Here is a 21397-nt window from a genome sequence, read left to right on the forward strand (position 1 = left end):
ATATGTTATATTCAGGTTTTTATGAAAAGTAGGCTGTACTTTAGCCGTATTTATACTTATAAACTATACGAGATTAAAATAAATAACTCCAATTTTTTTTTACCGAAATAACTTTATCTGGTGGAAGAATGCCTTTAATGAGGTAGTTTTCTGCCAGATGGTTTTTGATTATATAAATTTAATTTGCTCCTAATTTGGTTAAAATCAAGTTCTTAGAAATGTGTATGACAGGATGATTTCTTTCAAGCTTAGCGATTCATTATAAGATTTCAATCTTCAATTAGTGAACGCTTCTCTTCGCTATGACTTTATCTGCCATTATTTTGTTAACTGTTTCGATACCCGGGTCGAGGTTTGCTCAAAAAATAATTTTATATTGGCGGTGAATAGCTGTGAAAAAAAACTTTTTTCACCGCAAAACGCCCGCATATTTAGCGTTGAATGCGGTGAACTTTTGCGGTTTTCAGCGGTGAAATTCTTTTTCTCACCGCATTCACCGGATTTCTTACAAAAAAGAAACTCCCGTACACGGGTACGAACCACTCACCTCATGCATGCTCAAATTCACCACAAATCTTACATCCTTTAGCGATTTTTAGCGGTGACACCTCGACCCGCGTAATGAACACCCCAAAACGATATTTGCCGGTCAACGAGTTTAACAGATTGTGTCTTTTTGTCTTGTGTTTTTGTATAAAAAGTTTTGAATTCATGAAACAGTAAGCATGAGGGCTTTTTTGTCTGGGACTGTCTCTTTAGTCAGGTTCCGTCTGAAGGGATCTGGAAATTGGGACTTTTGGATTGAGATCTCAACCTGGATAAGATAAGATCAGAAAAAATCCTTTCGGAAAAAATTACGACGGAAAATGCCCCACGTGTTTAGTGGCGGGTGCTACACTCCAACGGATATAATCAAGACATTCGGATTTGGGAAATGTCAGTTCAGAATTGTGACTGTGTTCTTTTTTGGGTTTTTCAGTCAATATTCTCTCATATATATGATGCCATTTCTCTCCACAAGGTAAGAACACCTAAAAATTCTACATTTTTTTTGCAGAACCAAATCATTTCAGGCGTATACTAGGACCGAAACTTTGAGTAATATTACTCAAGTTTAAAACCGGTTTCTGCTTTTGTGTCTTAAAACACTGTGAAAGTGGACTAAGCTTTTGAATAATTATTCCTCTTAGCTGGTCTTGTTGTCTTAGCCACTTTCCACGAATTTACAAAAGGGTCATAATTGGGAATTTGGACTTTATAACGGGATCATATATAATTTCTTTTGTTTCATTGTGGGATCGTTCTAAGATCTCGAGCACGGACCGTGATAAGTTGTATATGATTCTTGCACAAAATCCTAGAAACTTCAACCCAGAAATTAGGTTGAACTCGATAACAGTAACTGCTTTTGTGTGAGTGTGTTGCAAGCAGACAGCGAACTTTTATTTTTAAATTGGGCTGAAAAACGAAATGTGCTTACGATAAGCTCAAAATGGCTAGAAAAATTATGCTCTGTCAATATGAATTTGGGTGGAGATATGAACCATAAAAAAAGAGAAGAAACCGGACTGAAAGAGAGGCCTAAATTCCAGAGCTTAAGACCAGTTGGTGTATTGGTCAGCAAATTTGGCTTGCAATCAAAAGGTGGCGTGATCGCCGAGAGGTAAGGTGTGTGATTCACACGCCAATGATTGAAAACTCAATCCCCTGCCTCCATGAAGCTGTCTGTGCGAGGATGTGCTCTTACTTAACCATAGATTCAGGATGACCATAGCGTGACCAATGTTCGCTGCAATGATGGTACCACGTGAAAGTTTCAGACTCAAAAAAAGTGGCTAAAGTCACCAATAAAGAGCAACGTTGCTCATTAAAAAATTAGTCTGAAATGTGGGGAATAATAAGAAAAAGGGCAGCTGAGGACAGGCTACTGTAGGCCTATTGCTGTTTCGTAGCGATTACGCAGGAACCATTATTATTATTATTATTATTTTAATTATTAATATTATTATTATTATTATTATTATTATTATTATTATTATTATTATTAATATTATTATTATTACCATTATTTAATTTTATTATTATTATTATTATTATTATTATTATTACTATTTAATTTTATTATTATTATTATTATTATTATTATTATTATTATTATTATTTTAATTATTAATATTATTATTATTATTATTATTATTATTATTACTATTATTTAATTTTATTATTATTATTATTATTATTTTTATTATTATTATTATTACTATTTAATTTTATTATTGTTATTATTATTATTATTATTTTTATTATTATTATTATTATTATTATTATTATTATTATTTTAATTATTAATATTATTTTTATTATTATTATTATTATTATTATTAGTACTATTATTTAATTTTATTATTGTAATTAATATTATTATTATTACACTTTTTAATTTTATTATTATTATTATTATTATTATTATTATTATTTTAATTGTTATTAATATTATTATTATTATTATTATTATTATTACTATTTAATTTTGTTATTATTATTATTATTATTATTATTATTATTATTATTATTATTATTATTATTATTATTATTATTATTATTATTTTTATTATTATTATTAAAAGGTGCTGGTTCGAACCCAGCATCTGGCAATATGCATAATAGTCGCACACGCGAAGACTATCTCACTATCTCGAAGCTTTTTTCTAAGTTTTTTTTGATGATTCGTAAATGTCGTCCATTATGTAATATTATTGTTCACTTAAAGCGGAGACAAACATTCCTAGCATTTCTTTTTTTTTCGGCTCGAAATAAAAAGTTTATTTATATAGAAGTCTCTCAGAAAAGTATTTTTTAATGGGTTAATACTCATCAATTAAGATTATGTTCAAATTACGTAATCAATAGTTAAGTTGAATTTTTACCAAAAACTTGGAAAGTACGGCACTCAAAGTCAAAGTTTCATTTTCATTATCTATTTTGCAATAAACAGCTCATGATCAAGACAAAACAAAGTTGTGACATTGGTTCTCATTAAACATCACCCCCTTTGGTTCTCCATCACCCCCCATCCCCCCCCCCATCCCCCACCACCACCCCCATCCCTCCACCACCACCACCCCATCCCCCCACCCCCATCCCCCCTCAAGGCGAGACAACTCAATTATATTTCCTTCAATTTTCTCAGGCTGTACGTGGAGGCAGGACTGTCACCCCATCTGGAATCGGCTCTGAGTCTGGCGTCTTACTCTGGATTTGGTATTAGGGAAGCAATCTATCAAACTGGCGGCTTTTGCAATTCTGAACTAGAGTTTATTTTGTACCAATCATATTACTCGGGTCGAGGTGTAAACTCTGAATTTCGCTAAAATTTCAAGAATAGCTGCAAATGCGGTAAACGGTTAAAAATTGTGCCCGGGCTGACCACCATAAATCAATCTTAGATACCATATCAAAGTCATGTATAGCTCCTATGGTATCTTAGATACCATATCAAAGATACCATACAAAAAAATAACAAGGACTCAAACGACGTCTTTTGGATAGCATATTACTCACAAAGTGACAAAATTTGATTTCCTTTTGAATATATAAAAAACTTTTTAAGGGGATTTAGATTCCATATCCTAGACCATAGAAATCTATGGCCCATAGAATACCATAAAGATAATTTGTTTTTGCTAAAAAGAGCTTGAAATGCTGCCAAAAACGATGTGATAATGGAGTGGAACGCATTCATTAGGTTGCAGTTTTGAAATTGCAAACTTTACAAAATACAGCAATTCTTTTAGCGATAATTTTACATAAGATATGCGGTTTTGAGCCGTGAAACTTTATTTTCGGTGCTTCCCGTTGACAGCAGTGAACAAATCTACATATAAAACGGCAAACTTTTCAGAAACTCACTGCATATGTTTTTCCAAAGTCGAGTGACACGGATTTAAAAACAAAAGAAATATAGAAGGCAACTGACATGCAGGCGGTCAGAGCTTTGAATCCTGGTACCAGAGGTTAGTTTTTCATAAATGCAGTGAAAGCGGCAAAAAATCACTGCTGAAAGTGGTGAACAAAACTTTGCCGATGTCACAATTTACAGATGTTTTATAATTTTACAGCTAATCACCAAATTTCTTACATTCTTTGGTGCACAGTTGAAATTAGGTGTAATTGCTTGACTATCTAGGATAGTTCTGGGCAAATATTCAATCTGCCTTGAGAAAACTCAAACTTAGCTCTGTATATAATAATTAGTAGTAAATCAGAATAAAAATTAAAGCTTTTTCAATTGAGCTTATCTCTTTCGTTGTTTGGTGGAACACTATGTTTTTTGTTTGAACCAAACTCTGGTTGTTCGTGTATTTTTTCAGAGATTATTTAAACTTTAATTTTCTGTCTAAATTTAATAAAGCTCATGTATAAGCTGACAAACCAAGCTAGGTTTTACCATTGCTCTCAGATCCTCAAAGCAAAGAAATTTAAAAATTTAAAGCTTTGTAATTTCAGATCCAATTATTGGTAGTATTTGTCGAGTTGCCTTTAAATTTTAACAATTTGCAAATTTTGGAACATGTTATGCGAATTTGCCAACTTTTTTTGTTGGTCTCGAGAAAATTTATAAGAGAATCAATTACTAGCTTGAAGCAAAAACAAAATAATCGAAATTGAACAAAATAACCAAAAAACAAAATCCTTTTTGCTCGAAAAATTCCCTACAAATTTCAGACCAGTTGTGATAAATTTCCAAAAAGCTAAATATTTAGTGCTATTCTATGACCTTCTCATAATAGCCATTTTCTCAGAATATCCACAACAATTTCCCACAAAAACCACATATTGGCTTTAATAAGTTCTAACAAATATATTATTACTGCCATAGGACACGTACAAACCACGTACAAAGGCATTATGGCAAAAAAACCATTCAAAATTATGACAAAAAACAAAAATTTTTGAAACCAGTCAATTGAAAGAATTCGTTCACCATTGCAATTTAAACTGTTTAAATTATTGCAGTTTAAACTGTTTAGCTTATTGCAGTTTAACATTGGCCGCAAAAAGTTTCAACCTGTTGTAAACGGAAGAAGATAACGTTAACATAAAATTACATGGCTCGGTTTCTCTTAATATAAATAAGAATGTGGCAGAAAAATTGATAATCATCAAATTTTGTGTCACAAAAACTAGTTGTCTTTTCAAATCTATTTTATAGCTCCTCAAAAAAGACACAGTGGGAATCCCATAGACTGCCAACTTGCCTTTTTCAACTGAGCTCTGAAGTAGTTTCATATAGCCAAAAAACAACAATTTCGAGTAAAACTTCATCAATGATTGAAAATGTCAACATTGTATTCATAATTGTTCCAACCCCACTTGTGGGGGGAGGAACTATATACTCAAATAGGTTTTTTTTGTTCACTCAACTTTGGCCGATAGATATATTCATCGTAGAGAAATGCGAGTGGTATCATTAAAAAGTTCGTCCAGCGCAGAATTCAAAATTAAAAAGATTTTTTTGAATTCGGTATTTTTTGAGGAGTTATCGAGGCTTAAAGTTTTGTGTGAACATGTGATATTTGTTCACTTTTAGCATGATTTTGTTGAATTTAGCTTAATTCTTGTTCAAACTAAGGTCTTTCTATAAAACTTTATTTTACAAAACTCCATTTCAAACTACAAAAAGAAACAACTTTGTGTTACCAGTAGATCAATAAAAAGGCTAGTTCTGGTCTCGTGAGGAAGTTTACTATAAAAAAACACTCGAATTCATTTTGAGAGCTGTTTTTTTTAGAAAATTTTTCCTATTTATTGTTGTTTTCTGTAGTCACTTAGAGACTTGTCATATTCATATCGAGGTTCCATTAATGACAAACTTCTTGTACAGTCAAATGATACCCAATGAAAGAAAAATTGTTTTCAAGGCATCTCTCATGTCTTTTTTGTCTTCGACTCTGATTTTTCGAAATTTTTAATGAAACTTTGATACCCTTTTTGAAATTTTACTTAGTTTTGAGAGTCCTATTGCACCGAAGTGCCAACTAAAAAATCATTTGATTTTTTTTATTAATTAGGCGCCCCTATATAGCGCTGTGAGGGGACAGCTAAAGGCTGTCAAGACTTTAAAAAATAATTTTTCAATTTTTTTTCCATTAACCGATATTAAACTAATTTTCATGAATAGTAGGTCAGTCTCAGTAATAACAGGAACCCGTCCATTTTAATGCAACTAAAATCAATCTGGTAAGCATTTTTATCTGCCAACTATTGGTTTTATGACTTCGATAGCACGAGTTTTCGTAATTTCAAAAAAAATGTTTGTGTTTTTTTTGTAATTTTGTTTCCTTTTGAAATTTTATCTCTTTATCTTCGTATTGGCAGCTCGTATTGGCTTAAAGTAGGCTTTCGAAGGATCATAGATAAAATTGTCAGGGAAAAGATTATGTTTAAAATGGCCTCGACACTTTCTTGTAAAACTTATGCTGCATTTTTTTGGTTTTTGCTTGTGTTTGTTGTTATTTTCAAAATCACAGGACTTATTGTGGTGTCTCATTGATAAAATGTTAATGAGAAAGATCCATATCTTCCAATCAAGGCATATAGTAAGGTATTGTTTTACTTCCGTTGAAAGCTCTTGAATTTAATGGCTGTTAAAACTTTAAAAATAGTTTCTAAGAATTTTTTTTGGACATTATCCAATCTTAAATTAATTTTCATGAACTGTAAGTCAATCTCAGTAATGACAGGAACTCCATATTTCCTATTGCAATTGAAATAAATATATAATGAATTAATTTAAAATCGCTGGTGGTTTTATTTTCTAAATATTGATTTTATAGATTCGCTGCCACCAGTTTTCATAATTTTTTTTATTAATTTTTGGATAAATTTGTTTTAATTTTGGTTCACTTTGAAAATTTAGCACAATATTCTAATATTGGTAGTTCTCAGAGGCTGAGAAAAGTCGTTCAATAGATCATAGATAAAGTTTTTACAGAAAAATTTGTGGTTTAAATGGCTTCTCCACTTTCTTGCACTTTTCTGCTGAATTTTTGGATTTTGCCTGCTTTTGTTGTTGTTTTCATGATCATAAGACCTAATTTGATGTCCTACTGATGACATAAGAATAACAAACAAGCTTAATTGAGGCATAACTTTCCGTAATTTGACTTCAGTTGAGAGCTATTGAATTTAATGGCTGTTAAGACTTTTAAAAAATCTTTTTTGTACACTAAGCATTACGAAACTTATTTTCAAGAATTGAAAGTCAGTCTCAGCAATGACAGGACCCCATTCTTTTTAATTCCAGTTAAAAAAATCGGGTGAGTGGTTTATCGGCTAACTAAAGGTTTTACGACTTCGATGCCTTGAGTTTTTATAATTTCAAAAAAAATTCGGATTTTCCCTTTTATTTTTGGTTCCTTTTGAAATCTTATGCTGTTATCCCAATTTCAATAGTTCCCAATGGCTTTTAGAAGAAGTCCAATGGACCATAGATTAAGTTTTCAGAGAAACTCTTACGGTTTAAATGGCTTCGACACTTTCTTCTCTTACTTTTCTATACTGATTTTTTGGTTTTTGCATGTATTTCTTGAGACTTTAATAATCATAAGACTTATTGTGATGTTTTTCTGATGACTTATGATTGACAAACATCCTTCACTCATTGAGGCATAACTTAGTTTATTTTTATCTTGCGTTGAAAGCTATTGAATTTAACGTCGTTGATATAACGGGTTTTCTATAAATTTTCGAGGTTTTTTTTTTGTTCATACTTGTTGATTTTTTGAAGTCATATGGTTAAAAAAGGAAGAACCAAATTTATATGGGATTAGAAAAACCTTTTTTCTAATTGGCTGCGACACTTTTCTCGCTCAATTTTTTTTTTGAATTTGCTATTTTTGTCATTTAATTCTTCATGTAGTCGTAAAATGCTCACTGGTCTCTCAGGCTTCCATATGAGGATTGAATGAATGATGTTGCTCAATTCACTCAATTTTTTGCGAGTAGTATTAAATTTTATGGTATTGTTCGTCCTGAAACATTTTTTATACTTTTCAGTTTTTGTTCTTTTCGTCAGCTTATAATTTAATCTCATCATTGAGAGGTTCCATCCAATTTCTTGTAATTCAAAAGGTATTCTTTCTTTGCTGTCAGGTCTTAAATCATGCTTTGCTTTATGGATAATATGCCTTTTCATAAAAATTTTTGAGTGGTCAATATTTGTGTTTCCTTTTCTCTTCTTTTTTATCACATACGCTGAAAAAATTTTGTTTTTGATTATTTTGGCGCTTGTTTTTTTTCTCGTAGTCCTTTTATTGGCAGACCTTATGAGCTCTTTAATGAGGCATGGTATTTTGCAATTCAATTAGTAGTTCGGTTTTGTAACGGTTTTTTAAAACTCAAACATCTTTTTTTAATTATCTCATAATTAGGTTGACAATTAAGTCAAAAATGTAGATGATGTCGGGTCGGAATAGCATGTGCCAACGCACATTAACGAGCATCCCTGCTCTTATTCATATTTTGTTTTAAAAAGCCTTTAATTTTGATTTAAGGGTTAATGAAAACGAAATATTTTGCAGAATATAGATGGCACGCCAATTCCAATAGTTTCCGATGATGATATTTGATTACCTATCATAATTCTCTGACTTCTGCTTAACGGATAGGAAGACATGAGATCTTGTACAGACCCTATGAAGCCCAGATCAAGAAGTCTTCTAAACAGCTGTTCATGGTTCACTTTAACAAAAGCTTTTTGTAAATGCATAGACGTTGTGATTTCTTCTGGATTATTCATTTTGCAGGACTTTTGCATTTCACACGTTTGCCTGACTAGAGCATTAATCGTGGACGTTTTTCTTGTGAAGCCCTACTGTTTTTGAGAAAAAACACGATTTTTAGTCGAGAAAACTGCTTATTTTGGCGAACAAGGTTTTTCAAACATTTTGCAGAATATAGGTAGAATAAAAAGAATAAAATGTTTGGGCAAAGCAAATTCCAGATTTATGGAGTGAAATAACTATTGCCTCGTTCAAACATTCTTGAAACACGAGCTTCTTGGTGCATTAAACAGGATTGTGAGTACAGGAACAACGGTTATTTTATGTTTTTTGAGAATGGAATTATTAAGACTGTAATGATCTGTGAAAACTTTTTCGACAATTTCTTGACAATTTTCGACAAGATTCTTCGACTTACAAAGCATAAAAGATTTTGCATGAAAACGAAATCTTTGATTAGAATGTGGAAAATTTTTACCTGGCAATTTCAGAGTTGGCTTTTATAAACAAGATTCTTTTTGTTTAACACAAATTGCGTGAGCGAATGTAGTTTTGTAAAAAAAATTTACTCGAACTTGTCAGTATTTCTTGGTATTTTTTTCTTCGATCTGTGAAATAAAAGAAAAACGCGCTCATATGACGTTTCTAAACTGTTTTGTTTCTAGCGGGTGGTTGAAAGCAAGAAGTCGATTATTGTTATTTGTAAATAGACGCGGTACTAATCCTAAAAATTACCATACGTTTTGTCAATTTGTGAGCTGAAATTATTATTGCTTCTCTTAATCCCCCCATCTTCTAGCTACCTGATATGGGGTTGGGTGGGTGACAAATTTGGCAGAAGAACTTCAGCTCTTTTGACTTCTGTCTGGATTGCCTTTTGGAGCCTGTTGTGCTGTATTGCTCCGGACATCATCTGGCTCATCGCTTTCAGGGCCATCTACTCATTGGCTGGAGGTAAGCGTTAATATATATTTTTTAAAAACGAAAAGATATAAATTAATGAAACCTTGGTTTTCAACTGATCATTGTTATTATTATTATTATTATTATTATTATTATTATTATTATTATTATTATTATTATTATTATTATTATTATTATTATTACCATAATCAGTTCAGTTCGAATCAACAATGAAATCATTATCGCTACCTTTTATGAAAAATCTTTCATGGTATTTCTCCTTTTCTTGCTCCCTTATATTATTAAATTGGTTTTCGGAAGCTAAGGAAAAGTTCTGCACTTAACAAAAACACATCACTTAGTTCAAACAGATCATCAATGGGCTTCAAAGAAGCCTAGTACAGTGAAGCCTTGAAGCAGTTTAAAGGTACTCGGCTATAAATCTTTTCTAAAATTACTATTTGAAAATTCCACTATTTGACAAAAACGAATTTAAGACAGCCAATAAACTTAAAGAAATGAAGCCCAGTAAAATTTCAGCATTGCTTTGTATGTAACATTGGACACACATACAGATACATTTTTCCAGTTTCTTTCTATTCACTGCTTTTATACTTTTACCAAATTTGGGATTGTACTTGAGGAGCATGACGTTGAGTAGTTTTCTCACCCTTACGCCAGTAGATTTGGAACAACGTCCTGTTGCGTTATTAGATGATTTGATGGATCTAGTTTTACTTCTTGATTTTGATAATTTCACAAGTTTAATACAAAATATTATTAATTTAGGTTCCTTCAAAGGACTCCCATTCCTCAAAACTAATGCAGTTTTCTAATCAAATGCAGTTCCTTTTCAGTTAGGATCTGATTGCGCTCTCTCACAGGACGATGTGAATCGTGTTTTCTGAAACCATATATAATTCGAGGTCTCAGAACTGAACCCTGTGGCACGCCAACTCCAATAGTTTCCAATGATGATATTTGATTACCCATCCTAACTCTCTGACTTCTGCTTAACGGATAGGAAGACATGAGATCTTGTACAGACCCTATGAAGCCCAGATCAAGAAGTATTTTAAACAGCTGTTCATGATTCACTTTAACAAAAGCTTTTTGTAAATCCATAGACGTTGTGCTTTTTTCTGGATTATTCATTTTGCAGGACTTTTGCATTTCACACGTTTGCTTGACTAGAGCATTAATCATGGACGTTTTTCTTCTGAAGCCCTACCGTTTTTGAGAAAAAACACGATTTTTAGTCGAGAAAACTGCTTATTTTGGCGAACAGGCTTTTTCAAACATTTTGCAGAATATAGGTAGAATAAAAAGAATAACTTGTTTGAGCAAAGCAAATTCCAGATTTATGGAGTGAAATAACTATTGCCTCGTTCAAACAATCTTGAAACACGAGCTTCTTGATGCATTAAACAGGATTGTGAGTACAGGAACAACGGTTATTTTATGTTTTTTGAGAATGGAATTATTAAGACTGTAATGATCTGTGAAAATTTTTTCGACAATTTCTTGACAATTTTCGACAACATTCTTCGACTTACAAAGCATAAAAGATTTTGCATGAAAACGAAATCTTTGATTAGAATGTGGAAAATTTTTACCTGGCAATTTCAGAGTTGGCTTTTATAAACAAGATTCTTTTTGTTTAACACAAATTGCGTGAGTGAATGTAGTTTTGTAAAAAAATTTACTCGAACTTGTCAGTATTTCTTGGTATTTTTTTCTTCGATCAGTGAAATAAAAGAAAAACGCGCTCATATGACGTTTCTAAACTGTTTTGTTTCTAGCGGGTGGTTGAAAGCAAGAAGTCGATTATTGTTATTTGTATATAGACGCGGTACTAATCCTAAAAATTACCATACGTTTTGTCAATTTGTGAGCTGAAATTATTATTGCTTCTCTTAATCCCCCCATCTTCTAGCTACCTGATATGGGATTGGGTGGGTGACAAATTTGGCAGAAGAACTTCAGCTCTTTTGACTTCTGTCTGGATTGCCTTTTGGAGCCTGTTGTGCTGTATTGCTCCGGACATCATCTGGCTCATCGCTTTCAGGGCCATCTACTCATTGGCTGGAGGTAAGCGTTAATATATATTTTTTAAAAACGAAAAGATATAAATTAATGTAACCTTGGTTCTCAACTGATCATTATTATTATTATTATTATTATTATTATTATTCTTATTATTATTATTATTATTATTATTATTATTATTATTATTATTATTATTATTATTTTTATTATTATTATTATTATTATAATTATAATCAGTTCAGTTCGAATCAACAATGAAATCATTAACGCTACATTCTATGAAAAATCTTTCATGGTATTTCTCTTTTTCTTGCTCCCCTATATTATTAAATTGGTTTTCGGAAGCTAAGGAAAAGTTATGCACTTAACACAAACACATCACTCAGTTCAAACCGATCATCAATAGGCTTCAAAGAAGCCTAATACAGTGAAGCCTTGAAGCAGTTTAAAGGTACTCGGCTATAAATCTTTTCTAAAATTACTATTTGACAAAAACGAATTTAAGACAGCCAATAAACTTAAAGAAATGAAGCCCAGTAAAATTTTGAAATTAGTTCAGCATTGCTTTGTATGTAACATTGAACACACATACAGATACATTTTTCCAGTTTGTTTCTATTCACTGCTTTTATACTTTTACCAAATTTGGGATTGTACTTGAGGAGCATGACGTTGAGTAGTTTTCTCACCCTTACGCCAGTAGATTTGGAACAACGTCCTGTTGCTTTATTAGATGATTTGATGGATCTAGTTTTACTTCTTGATTTTGATAATTTCTCAAGTTTAATACAAAATATTAATAATTTAGGTTCCTTCAAAGGACTCCCATTCCTCAAAACTAATGCAGTTTTCTAATCAAATGCAGTTCCTTTTCAGTTAGGATCTGATTGCGCTCTCTCACAGGACGATGTGAATCGTGTTTTCTGAAACCATATATAATTCGAGGTCTCAGAACTGAACCCTGTGGCACGCCAACTCCAATAGTTTCCAATGATGATATTTGATTACCCATCCTAACTCTCTGACTTCTGCTTAACGGATAGGAAGACATGAGATCTTGTACAGACCCTATGAAGCCCAGATCAAGAAGTATTTTAAACAGCTGTTCATGATTCACTTTAACAAAAGCTTTTTGTAAATCCATAGACGTTGTGCTTTTTTCTGGATTATTCATTTTGCAGGACTTTTGCATTTCACACGTTTGCTTGACTAGAGCATTAATCATGGACGTTTTTCTTCTGAAGCCCTACCGTTTTTGAGAAAAAACACGATTTTTAGTCGAGAAAACTGCTTATTTTGGCGAACAGGATTTTTCAAACATTTTGCAGAATATAGGTAGAATAAAAAGAATAACTTGTTTGAGCAAAGCAAATTCCAGATTTATGGAGTGAAATAACTATTGCCCCGTTCAAACAATCTTGAAACACGAGCTTCTTGATGCATTAAACAGGATTGTGAGCACAGGAACAACGGTTATTTTTTGTTTTTTGAGAACGAAATTATTAAGACTGTAATGATCTGTGAAAACGTTTTGGGACAATCTTCGACAAAATTCTTCGAATTACAAAGCATAAAACCATCGATTGTTTTGTCCTTTTTGATCTCACTCTTTGGTTTTAGCTTTTGGAGGTTGGCGTCAACATAGATTCCACTTCAGAAAAAATCATTGAACAAATCGACAGAGCACTTGTTGATCCATAAAGTGAATTTTTGGTTTCCTCAACTTCACGAACTGCCTGAAAGAAGTTTTTTATATTGTTTTGGCGTTTGAAATAAATTTGATATATAACAAAGTGGTTTTTTTTCATCTAATTTCTGCAACCTCTTATTTATATGACTTCACTTTAAGTTACTTCATTTGTCAGATTTTTTACGTTGGAAACTTTCCATAGAGGTTATTTTTCAATGTGGGTAAATTTTTAGCCTCGTTATTCACCAAACCATGTGTGCAGTTAGTAGGTTTGGATAATTTAGTTGGAATAAACTGATTTATGGTAGCCTCCACGAGCCCATGAGTCTTCATAATATTTGTTTTTACATCATCATCACCGTAGCGTGAAATCTGACTTTGTTTAAAACGCATGTTTTTAAAAGTTGACGGATCAAAAATTGTTTTGCAGAGGCTCTCAATAAACGATTTTTCTGTGTCCAATTGTAGCTTGCAATTAAGTTTTATGTGGAATTAACTTTTATTTTAATTGAATTTTTGCAAGGTATCACTGAGGTGGTGTGTAAAATTTTGTTTATGGTTGACATAGGTTTCAGGCAAGTGCTTGTGATTAAAACAATCTTGATTTTGAGTTTTAGTTTTGTAGAAAATATCTGTCAGAATTTTTTTTCTGTAACTAGACACATCATGTCATTTAATGATTTTTTTAATGTAGTTTGAGACTCTTTCTCCTTTCGCTTCTCAGTTGCATGCAATTAGTTTCTAGTAGCCATAATTTTAAAAACAGTCTGTGTTGCAATTGTCATTGAGCCATGTTTTAATTAAACATATTAACATAATTTCAACGACTTTTTCCTATACCATTACAATAAACTCATCAAAATTTATAAGTATTGACATAATAGTTTGAAGAAGAATTATTCTTCCATTCGTTCTCCTAATTATTTTTTTCTGGACGACAAGACAATTGTTCTGTTGTAATAACTTTAGCCAGTTTTGCAAAAAAATACATTAAACCTTCATTTTACTTATGAGAATACCCACCAAAAATAAAATGTTCAGTGACACAAGAGAGATAACGAACTAACTTTTGAAGAAATAGGAGACTTAATTTATACGTAACGAAGAATCTTCAACTACTGCGAATACCGCATCAAGGGAACGCCGCCAGTGATTCAAGAAAAAAAGCGACCTGATGATAGACCAGAAAGAAATGCTGCTTTCAGAGCTGCGGATATCGCCCACTTTGAAAGCAAAAGAAAAAAAAAGGAAATTTTTTCTTCCAATAATTTTTCGTCAAAACTGATCATATGGGGATCTGATTCAAGATTCCACTTTATTGTGATCATTAATCAATGACTTATGACATTAGAAGTTAAGGGCAGATAATAAAAAACACAAAATTTATGTCCGTAGTCATGTTGTTTTTTTTCGCTGTTTACTTTTCAATCAGTTTTTGACACTTTTGTCAGCATCAAATGATTTATTGCAACTTTTATTTGAGCCATTGTCAGGAGCCTTCACGATTAAGTTTTCGCTTGCTTCCAACAATTTTTTTATAATAGCTTCAGAGTCAACATTTTCCATGTATTCAATATTGTTTAGAGGCGCACATGACATTGATTTGTCACTTGTTTTGACAAGAACTGATACAAAATCTTTCTTTGTTCTATCAACAATTTCTATGATGAAGTAATATATCTTTTTTAGACGTTTCAATTTTCAGATCGGCTTCATAATTAGGCATTTTCGATTGATGAACACATTTCTGCCATTTGAGTGATTTTTTTGTTATAGTTTTGGTCGACAGCTATAAACCCAATTTTTTTATTTGAAGTAGTCAAATTTGACTATAACCGAAGCAAACACTCCAGTCACCCGAAACCTGGGAGGATATGGCCGGCTTTAAGTCTATCTTCAGATGAAATGACTCCGGAAAAGCCAATAAAAGGTTTCAAAGCGTTACTAAGAACATATCTTCCGTCAGTTGGGTTGAAGAAAGGGTTTCAAATAAGCACACAATCTTTGCTTGTACAATTATTTCTGTGGGCGTAGACTCTGAAACATTTCATGTTGTTGGTTTTCGGTTTTTCGTTTTTGAAAAAAAAATCTCCTCAGTCAAACATGTGATTCCTTTCTCCTAGTTCAACGCTTGACTGTTGAAAGCTTGAACTAACCCCACCTGAAGTGGCTCCACTAGATGATTGCAAAGAGTTCTTGTCCGCTTTTTACTGAAATTACTAACTTGCTGTCTGGGTAAAGGTATAAACCTTCAGCAAAATTTGTCATAAGGTCATAGGATAGGTAACAAAGTTGAAGGATTCGCGAATGACTATCTGACCAGGGTTTTTGTTTTCTATCTGTACAATAATTTGATGTCGATCAAGGGTGCAACGTTTTCTTAGAAGGTTATGTTAAAACTTTGGTCTTTTGTAAACTTTATATCAGATTAATTTACGTATATACCAATGTTCAAATACGTAGCAACGTTTCTTTTGTTCGATGGTGACTCAAAAACGAAAGAATGCGCGCAACCGTTTTGAAAAATTCAATCAAACCTGCTCCCTTATTTTGCTCCCATTTATAAAATACTTAAAATTTATTGCTGGAGCTTATATTTGGGGTTGCTTTTTATAATCTGCAACAGTGAGGGGTCTAAACATTTCATTTCATGAGAATATAACATGTAACTATTAAATGGTAGGTCTGATGAGCATTTCATTTAATCGATAACCTATGCAAATTCTATTAAAAAATGGAAGAAATAATTTAATGAAATCGTGGTTTTCAATCGATCATTATTATGACTATCAATTCAGTTCGAATTAACAATGGAACCAATCCCGCTACCTTAGCTTGGTGTATTTGTCTTGTTCCCAATCACAAATTAATAAACTGAACAAATTATTTAATCCATTTAACTCTTAATCTTTTCACCAAAAATATTTTGGCGAAACCCCCATGCACTTATTGCTTTTTTCTTGGGTGATAATACCCAAATTTTCCAGCGAAACCTAGTTTTTCTAATACATAAACGTCCCAAGATCAGACCGAGTTCAACATTCAGAAGCAATTTTTGGCCTTTGCTTAATTTATCTGAACTTAAACAAAAAAGCCATTTACAGAGCAGTGCAAATTTTTTGAAACAATTTCGGGGTGTCTGTTTAAACGTAGCACCATTTTGCTTGTGGCTTAAATCAAAAATCAGTTGCTACATGCCAAAATTGTCAAATTAGGACTCATATAAAGATAATTTAAGGAAAAGAATTAAAAATGGATCTATTCTGCCCGCTTCGCCATCTCAATTCTTTTTTTAAGAAAAAGCAAAGTGCTTTTAATTGTGTGACTGGGCCAAAAAAACACTAGGGCGAAAAAAGGAGGAGGTGTGGATAAATTTATATATGGAAAAATTGTAGTTCAAAAAATAGTTCCGTTCATAATTCAAATCTAAATGATATTCTTTGAAACTCAGACATTATTGCGTGAAAGTTTTTAGTTCGTCAAGATTATTCATAATAAAATCGTTTTTTTTTAAAATTTTTTGGGTCTTCCTCACTACCTGAACTCCCCTCTCCCCCTCACACCTTTCTCTCAGGAAATTAACCCTCCCCCATTACAGTATTTTTACTTTATTGGGAGCAGGTGTACCTTACATGTCCACTAATAAATATGGGCGGGCTATAATGGGAAAAAAACCCTCTTTTTCCCTAAATTTTTTCAAGATCTGCGTATTCTCACAAATCTGGGGAGCTGTAATGGAAATATCCATTTTTTCCCTTAGGTCGGATCTATTCTGTTCCCCCCCATTCCCGTGTTTTTTACGCCCCCAGTTACAAATTATTTGTTGTTATATATAAAATTACTATATCAAACACGTGCGCCTGGGGATCATAAAAGATGGATCTTTTCCGTTTGTGCCCCCCCCCCCGGTACGTTATGCGCCCCCAGTTACAGAGCACGTGCCATCACATAGTAAATCATTATCTAATATGGCACGTGCGTCTGGGGGGTGCAAATACTATGCGCCCCCTGAGATGGGGGGGGCACAAACGGAAAAGATCCAACACTGGGGGGGGGGGGGCGAAACAGAATAGATTCCAAGGAATTCTTTCAGGATCTGCGACCCTGTTGCTTCCCAATATGTATGAGCTGATAGCCCCTGAGCATCATTGGGTTTCATTCGTGGTGGCAGATGAGTGGGCGAGTGCTTTTTCACGCTCTCTGCCCATTGTGACTGCCTTCTTCATATTCAACTACCTCCAGTCAGGTTTCGGTTTACAAATTCATTGGTGACCACCTAAAGTGTCCTTGAACCCGGGTTGAGGTGCCAGACGGAAGTGACCTCGGATCAGAACCAATTCCAACGCACGCGGTGTGTTTCCAGACCGAAATTGCAGGGTCTGGGGTATGGTTCGAGCGCACAATAGTTTGATCAGAGTTGACTTTGGTCAGGGAATGGTCTGATTAGCAATATTAAAGAGAATCGTTTATTGCGAAAACCATTAACTGATCAGAAAATGTCGAGCGCAGTTGAGTCTGATCAGAGACGATTTCGAGAGCACAATAATTTCATCAGAAGCAATTTTGAGCGCACAATCGTCTGGACAATGGTCTGGGGTTGGTCTGAGTCATTGTCGTCCAATTGTTTGTATAATGGTCTCATTTTGGTCTGATCAGATGTCGTTTCCGTCTGGCAAGCTCTGATCAGAGACAACTTCGAGCGCACTCCGAGAGCAAACAGTGTTTCAAACGCACCTCAGTCTGATCAGCGGACACTTTGGTCAGGGATGGTCTGATCAGAGGCCACTTTCGTCTGGCACGGTCTGGTCAGAGGTCACTTCAGGATTTCACCTCAACCTGGGTAACACGAGAAAACTCTAGTGCTGTATGATGGCGAAAAAATGGAGCTTACAGTAGCCAGTTACATAAAACTTCATAACAGTATCAAAAGTTAATGCGTTCAAAGTCGATGATCAAATTTGAAGCAAAGAGAAATGTTCTTTTCAAAGTTCCATTTCAAGGTTTACAGAAGCACGAGAAAAGTAGCTTAAAATAAACAAAGATGAAATAAACGAGCATTGACTTTTTTTCAGTTGTGCCTTCTTTTGAGCTCCATTTTTTCAGCCTTAACCGTATGTCAATCAAGTGTCAACTCAAATTTTCTAAAGTTGAAATGAGAGAATTGTGTGGTAACAAACTTTAAATATAAAACAATTTTTTTGTGTGGCAGTTTGAATTCTGTTTCATCTAATTTTTTCTATGTAGTTACATAATAAGAATATGATTTTTTGGTTTTTTTTCTATATTTTTTGTAACTTTTATTTTTTCTTTGGTTAGTCTCATTAGTAACTGGCCATCATTTAGTCCCGTCATTTATGCAGCTGCAATTCGTTACTAATATAGTTTTCGGTTATTAAGACCAGATTGGTTTGATAGATTTTTTTATTAAACAGTAAATAGAACAATTTTGCAAGTTTCACAGTTTCATAGTAGTTCTAACCGTATCATAGATTCTTAATATCATTGATTATAATAAAATTTTCTCCGTTGTTTGGATAATTTTACTGTCCCTTAAATAAGAAATGATAGCAGCTTAGCTCTCTACCAATTTCAACCGAATATATTGTATTCTATTATTCCCAGACAACTTTAAATCAGTTGTTCACAGATATGCATTAAGCTCAAAACTTAATTTGTGATCGGCAAAAATTTTGCAAAAAATGCTTAAGTTCTTTTTTCTCCAACGGGGTTCATCAGTGTCACACATAAGTGTTAGCTTCAATAAACACGATTTTGCGATAATTTACAACTTGAGCAGGTTCTGAATTTTTGCATTGAGTTAAAATAATATGTATTCTTGAAACATTTTCCTAAAATATTTTCGTATAACTGATTTCAAAAAAGTATCCTGCGTAAAATTGTTGCCTTTTTTGTTTTGTCAGCCTAAGTTGTTTCTATGCATTTTGTTTTTTTTTGATCAGTCATATTGTAAGTTTTCCTTGTTAATGACCGCTTTTGCGGACCTGAAAACTGACTTCAAAAGTTTTTAAACGAAGTCAATACATTTCTTAAAGCAATAATATGCACTAACAATAGGCAATTTCTCTTAGCTTATTGATTATAAAGATGGAACTATAGGGCGCGAACTCATTTTTTTTGCGCTGATGTTTTAAACGAGTGTGACGTTGCGAGGGAGCGTACTGCTAACTACTCTAGATTATGTAGTTAGATGTGTTTGTGATGATACTCTTAATTATTAACTTTATTAACCGGTTCATTTAAATCGGCTTTGATAAGCGTAACTGGTGCTTACAAATAAGCTGCTTAAAACCCGCATTTAGTGTGGTATGTTGCAGATTACGTTCTTGAAGTCAGACACTTTGATTTTTGAGAAGTTTTCGTTGTTTGTGATAGCAGCAAAATTATTGAAATACCGTAGTTTGTTTTTAAAATCATTTGATTCATACAAACTTTTAGATTTTGATTTTAAGTTGACTGACAATAACCGGCAAGTTAAAAGTTATTTGTTAATTATAAGATTCATTAAGAACAAGACATCTGCAAATGTCGGTTCTGATTATATTTTCAGAAGAAAAACAGGCAAAAACTTTTTCTGTGCAAGCGCTTAATAATATTTTTCTTTATGTAATGGAGAATAAAAAATTCTGTATTTTTCATTACAGGAAGAGAAAGTGTATTTGAACACAAGCCGACTTGAAATTATCCATTTTTGACATCAGATAAAGCAAAAAAAAATTGGTTAGGTTTAAAAATTGCAGATGAAATTTGACTGACACCATTTGGGACCTAATAACCTGTGATATCGTGTTTGTTTTTTTTCAGAATTAGCATCTAGAATCTACATTTTCCTTATGTGCTTCACTGCCGTCATTTACGTCATACTCGTCATGTCATGTTTATACGAGACGCCGAGATACCTGTTGTCTAAAGGTAAGTCGCCTTCCTCAGCCTCCCCTTCCCCAGCTCAGTAGGTTATTTGGAAAGGTAAAATGCCAAAGGGTAAAATCAACAATAAATATCGGAACTATTCTGTTTGCCCCCCCCCCAATGTTTGTTATTAGATATCACGTTACTATGTAAGAATTTAGCACGTGCACCTCGGGGGGGGGGAGTAAAATATATATGCACACCAATCTGGGGGGAGGGGGGGGGCAAAACAGAATAGAACCTAAATGTCTATCTAATAACTATCTCATAAGTATCTAAGAAAAATTTTCAGAAATTTTCCAAAGTTTTCTGAGATATTAATTGAAAAATTCAACTAAGAGATGCACTTAAAACCAATGAAGCATCGAAAATTAAGCACAAGATTAAGTTGATGTAGCGAACATGAAATTGAGTATAATTTGTTATAAGCGGCGAAAGTATGTGTATGTAGGCTCTTTAGAAAGCTCGCAATTAGGACAATCGAATTAAGATGATAACACCAAAGCTAAATTGAACAAATTTAAGTACTCTCTTGAAAGCAAACACATAGTGCCCCAGATTCTCATTAAAACAAATATGCACAAAAGTAAGCAAGGTTACAAAACCGGATAAAGGCAAAACGAATTGGTTGAGGTTGAATAATGAAAGGCTGTCAGGTTAGATTGATGAGACAAACAGGCGACGATGAATTAGCAAATAATTGAATAAAAAGCACAAGTCAAGGTTATCTCAATTGGCATCGATATATTAGGAGACAGTGTTGCACACCCTCTACCACTTGAAATCTCAAGAATATCCCGCCATTTTGCACTCCTTTATGTTTTCCAGTCAGTTTTAGATAATAAGGTTGTTCCCCACCCTCAGGGTCATAGTACAAATAAATGTTTATACGACAATGGCGGGCGAATAATCGTAAATCGGTAGTGTTTACGTACTCCACATCCTCGATTCCTCGGGTCAGGGGGGTTTTGCCAGGACATTTAAATAAATGCTTGTTTGGTCCATTCCGTAAACTAACAAAAAGTTGTTCGATTTTCCCAGCCTG

General features: G+C 33.2%; 2 protein-coding genes across 2 annotated transcripts in view; both read left to right on the forward strand.

Annotated features, from left to right (window-relative positions):
* The window catches only part of LOC142350947 (calcium-binding protein 39-like), a 613053-nt gene that overhangs the window by 259602 nt on the left and 332054 nt on the right, over positions 1-21397 (forward strand). The gene's annotated exons all lie outside the window — the stretch shown is intronic.
* Positions 11592-21397, forward strand: part of LOC142350759 (uncharacterized) — an 18216-nt gene continuing 8410 nt past the window's right edge. The window contains exons 1-3 of the mRNA XM_075402712.1: positions 11592-11777; positions 17519-17671; positions 20248-20355. Of these exons, the coding sequence (XP_075258827.1) occupies positions 17545-17671; positions 20248-20355 (235 nt within the window). The 5' untranslated portion in view covers positions 11592-11777; positions 17519-17544. The remainder of the gene's footprint in view (positions 11778-17518; positions 17672-20247; positions 20356-21397) is intronic.

This window comes from Convolutriloba macropyga, chromosome 12 (assembly GCF_964194025.1).
Source record: "Convolutriloba macropyga chromosome 12, txConMacr16.3, whole genome shotgun sequence".
In the NCBI taxonomy this organism is placed as follows: domain Eukaryota; kingdom Metazoa; phylum Xenacoelomorpha; order Acoela; family Convolutidae; genus Convolutriloba; species Convolutriloba macropyga.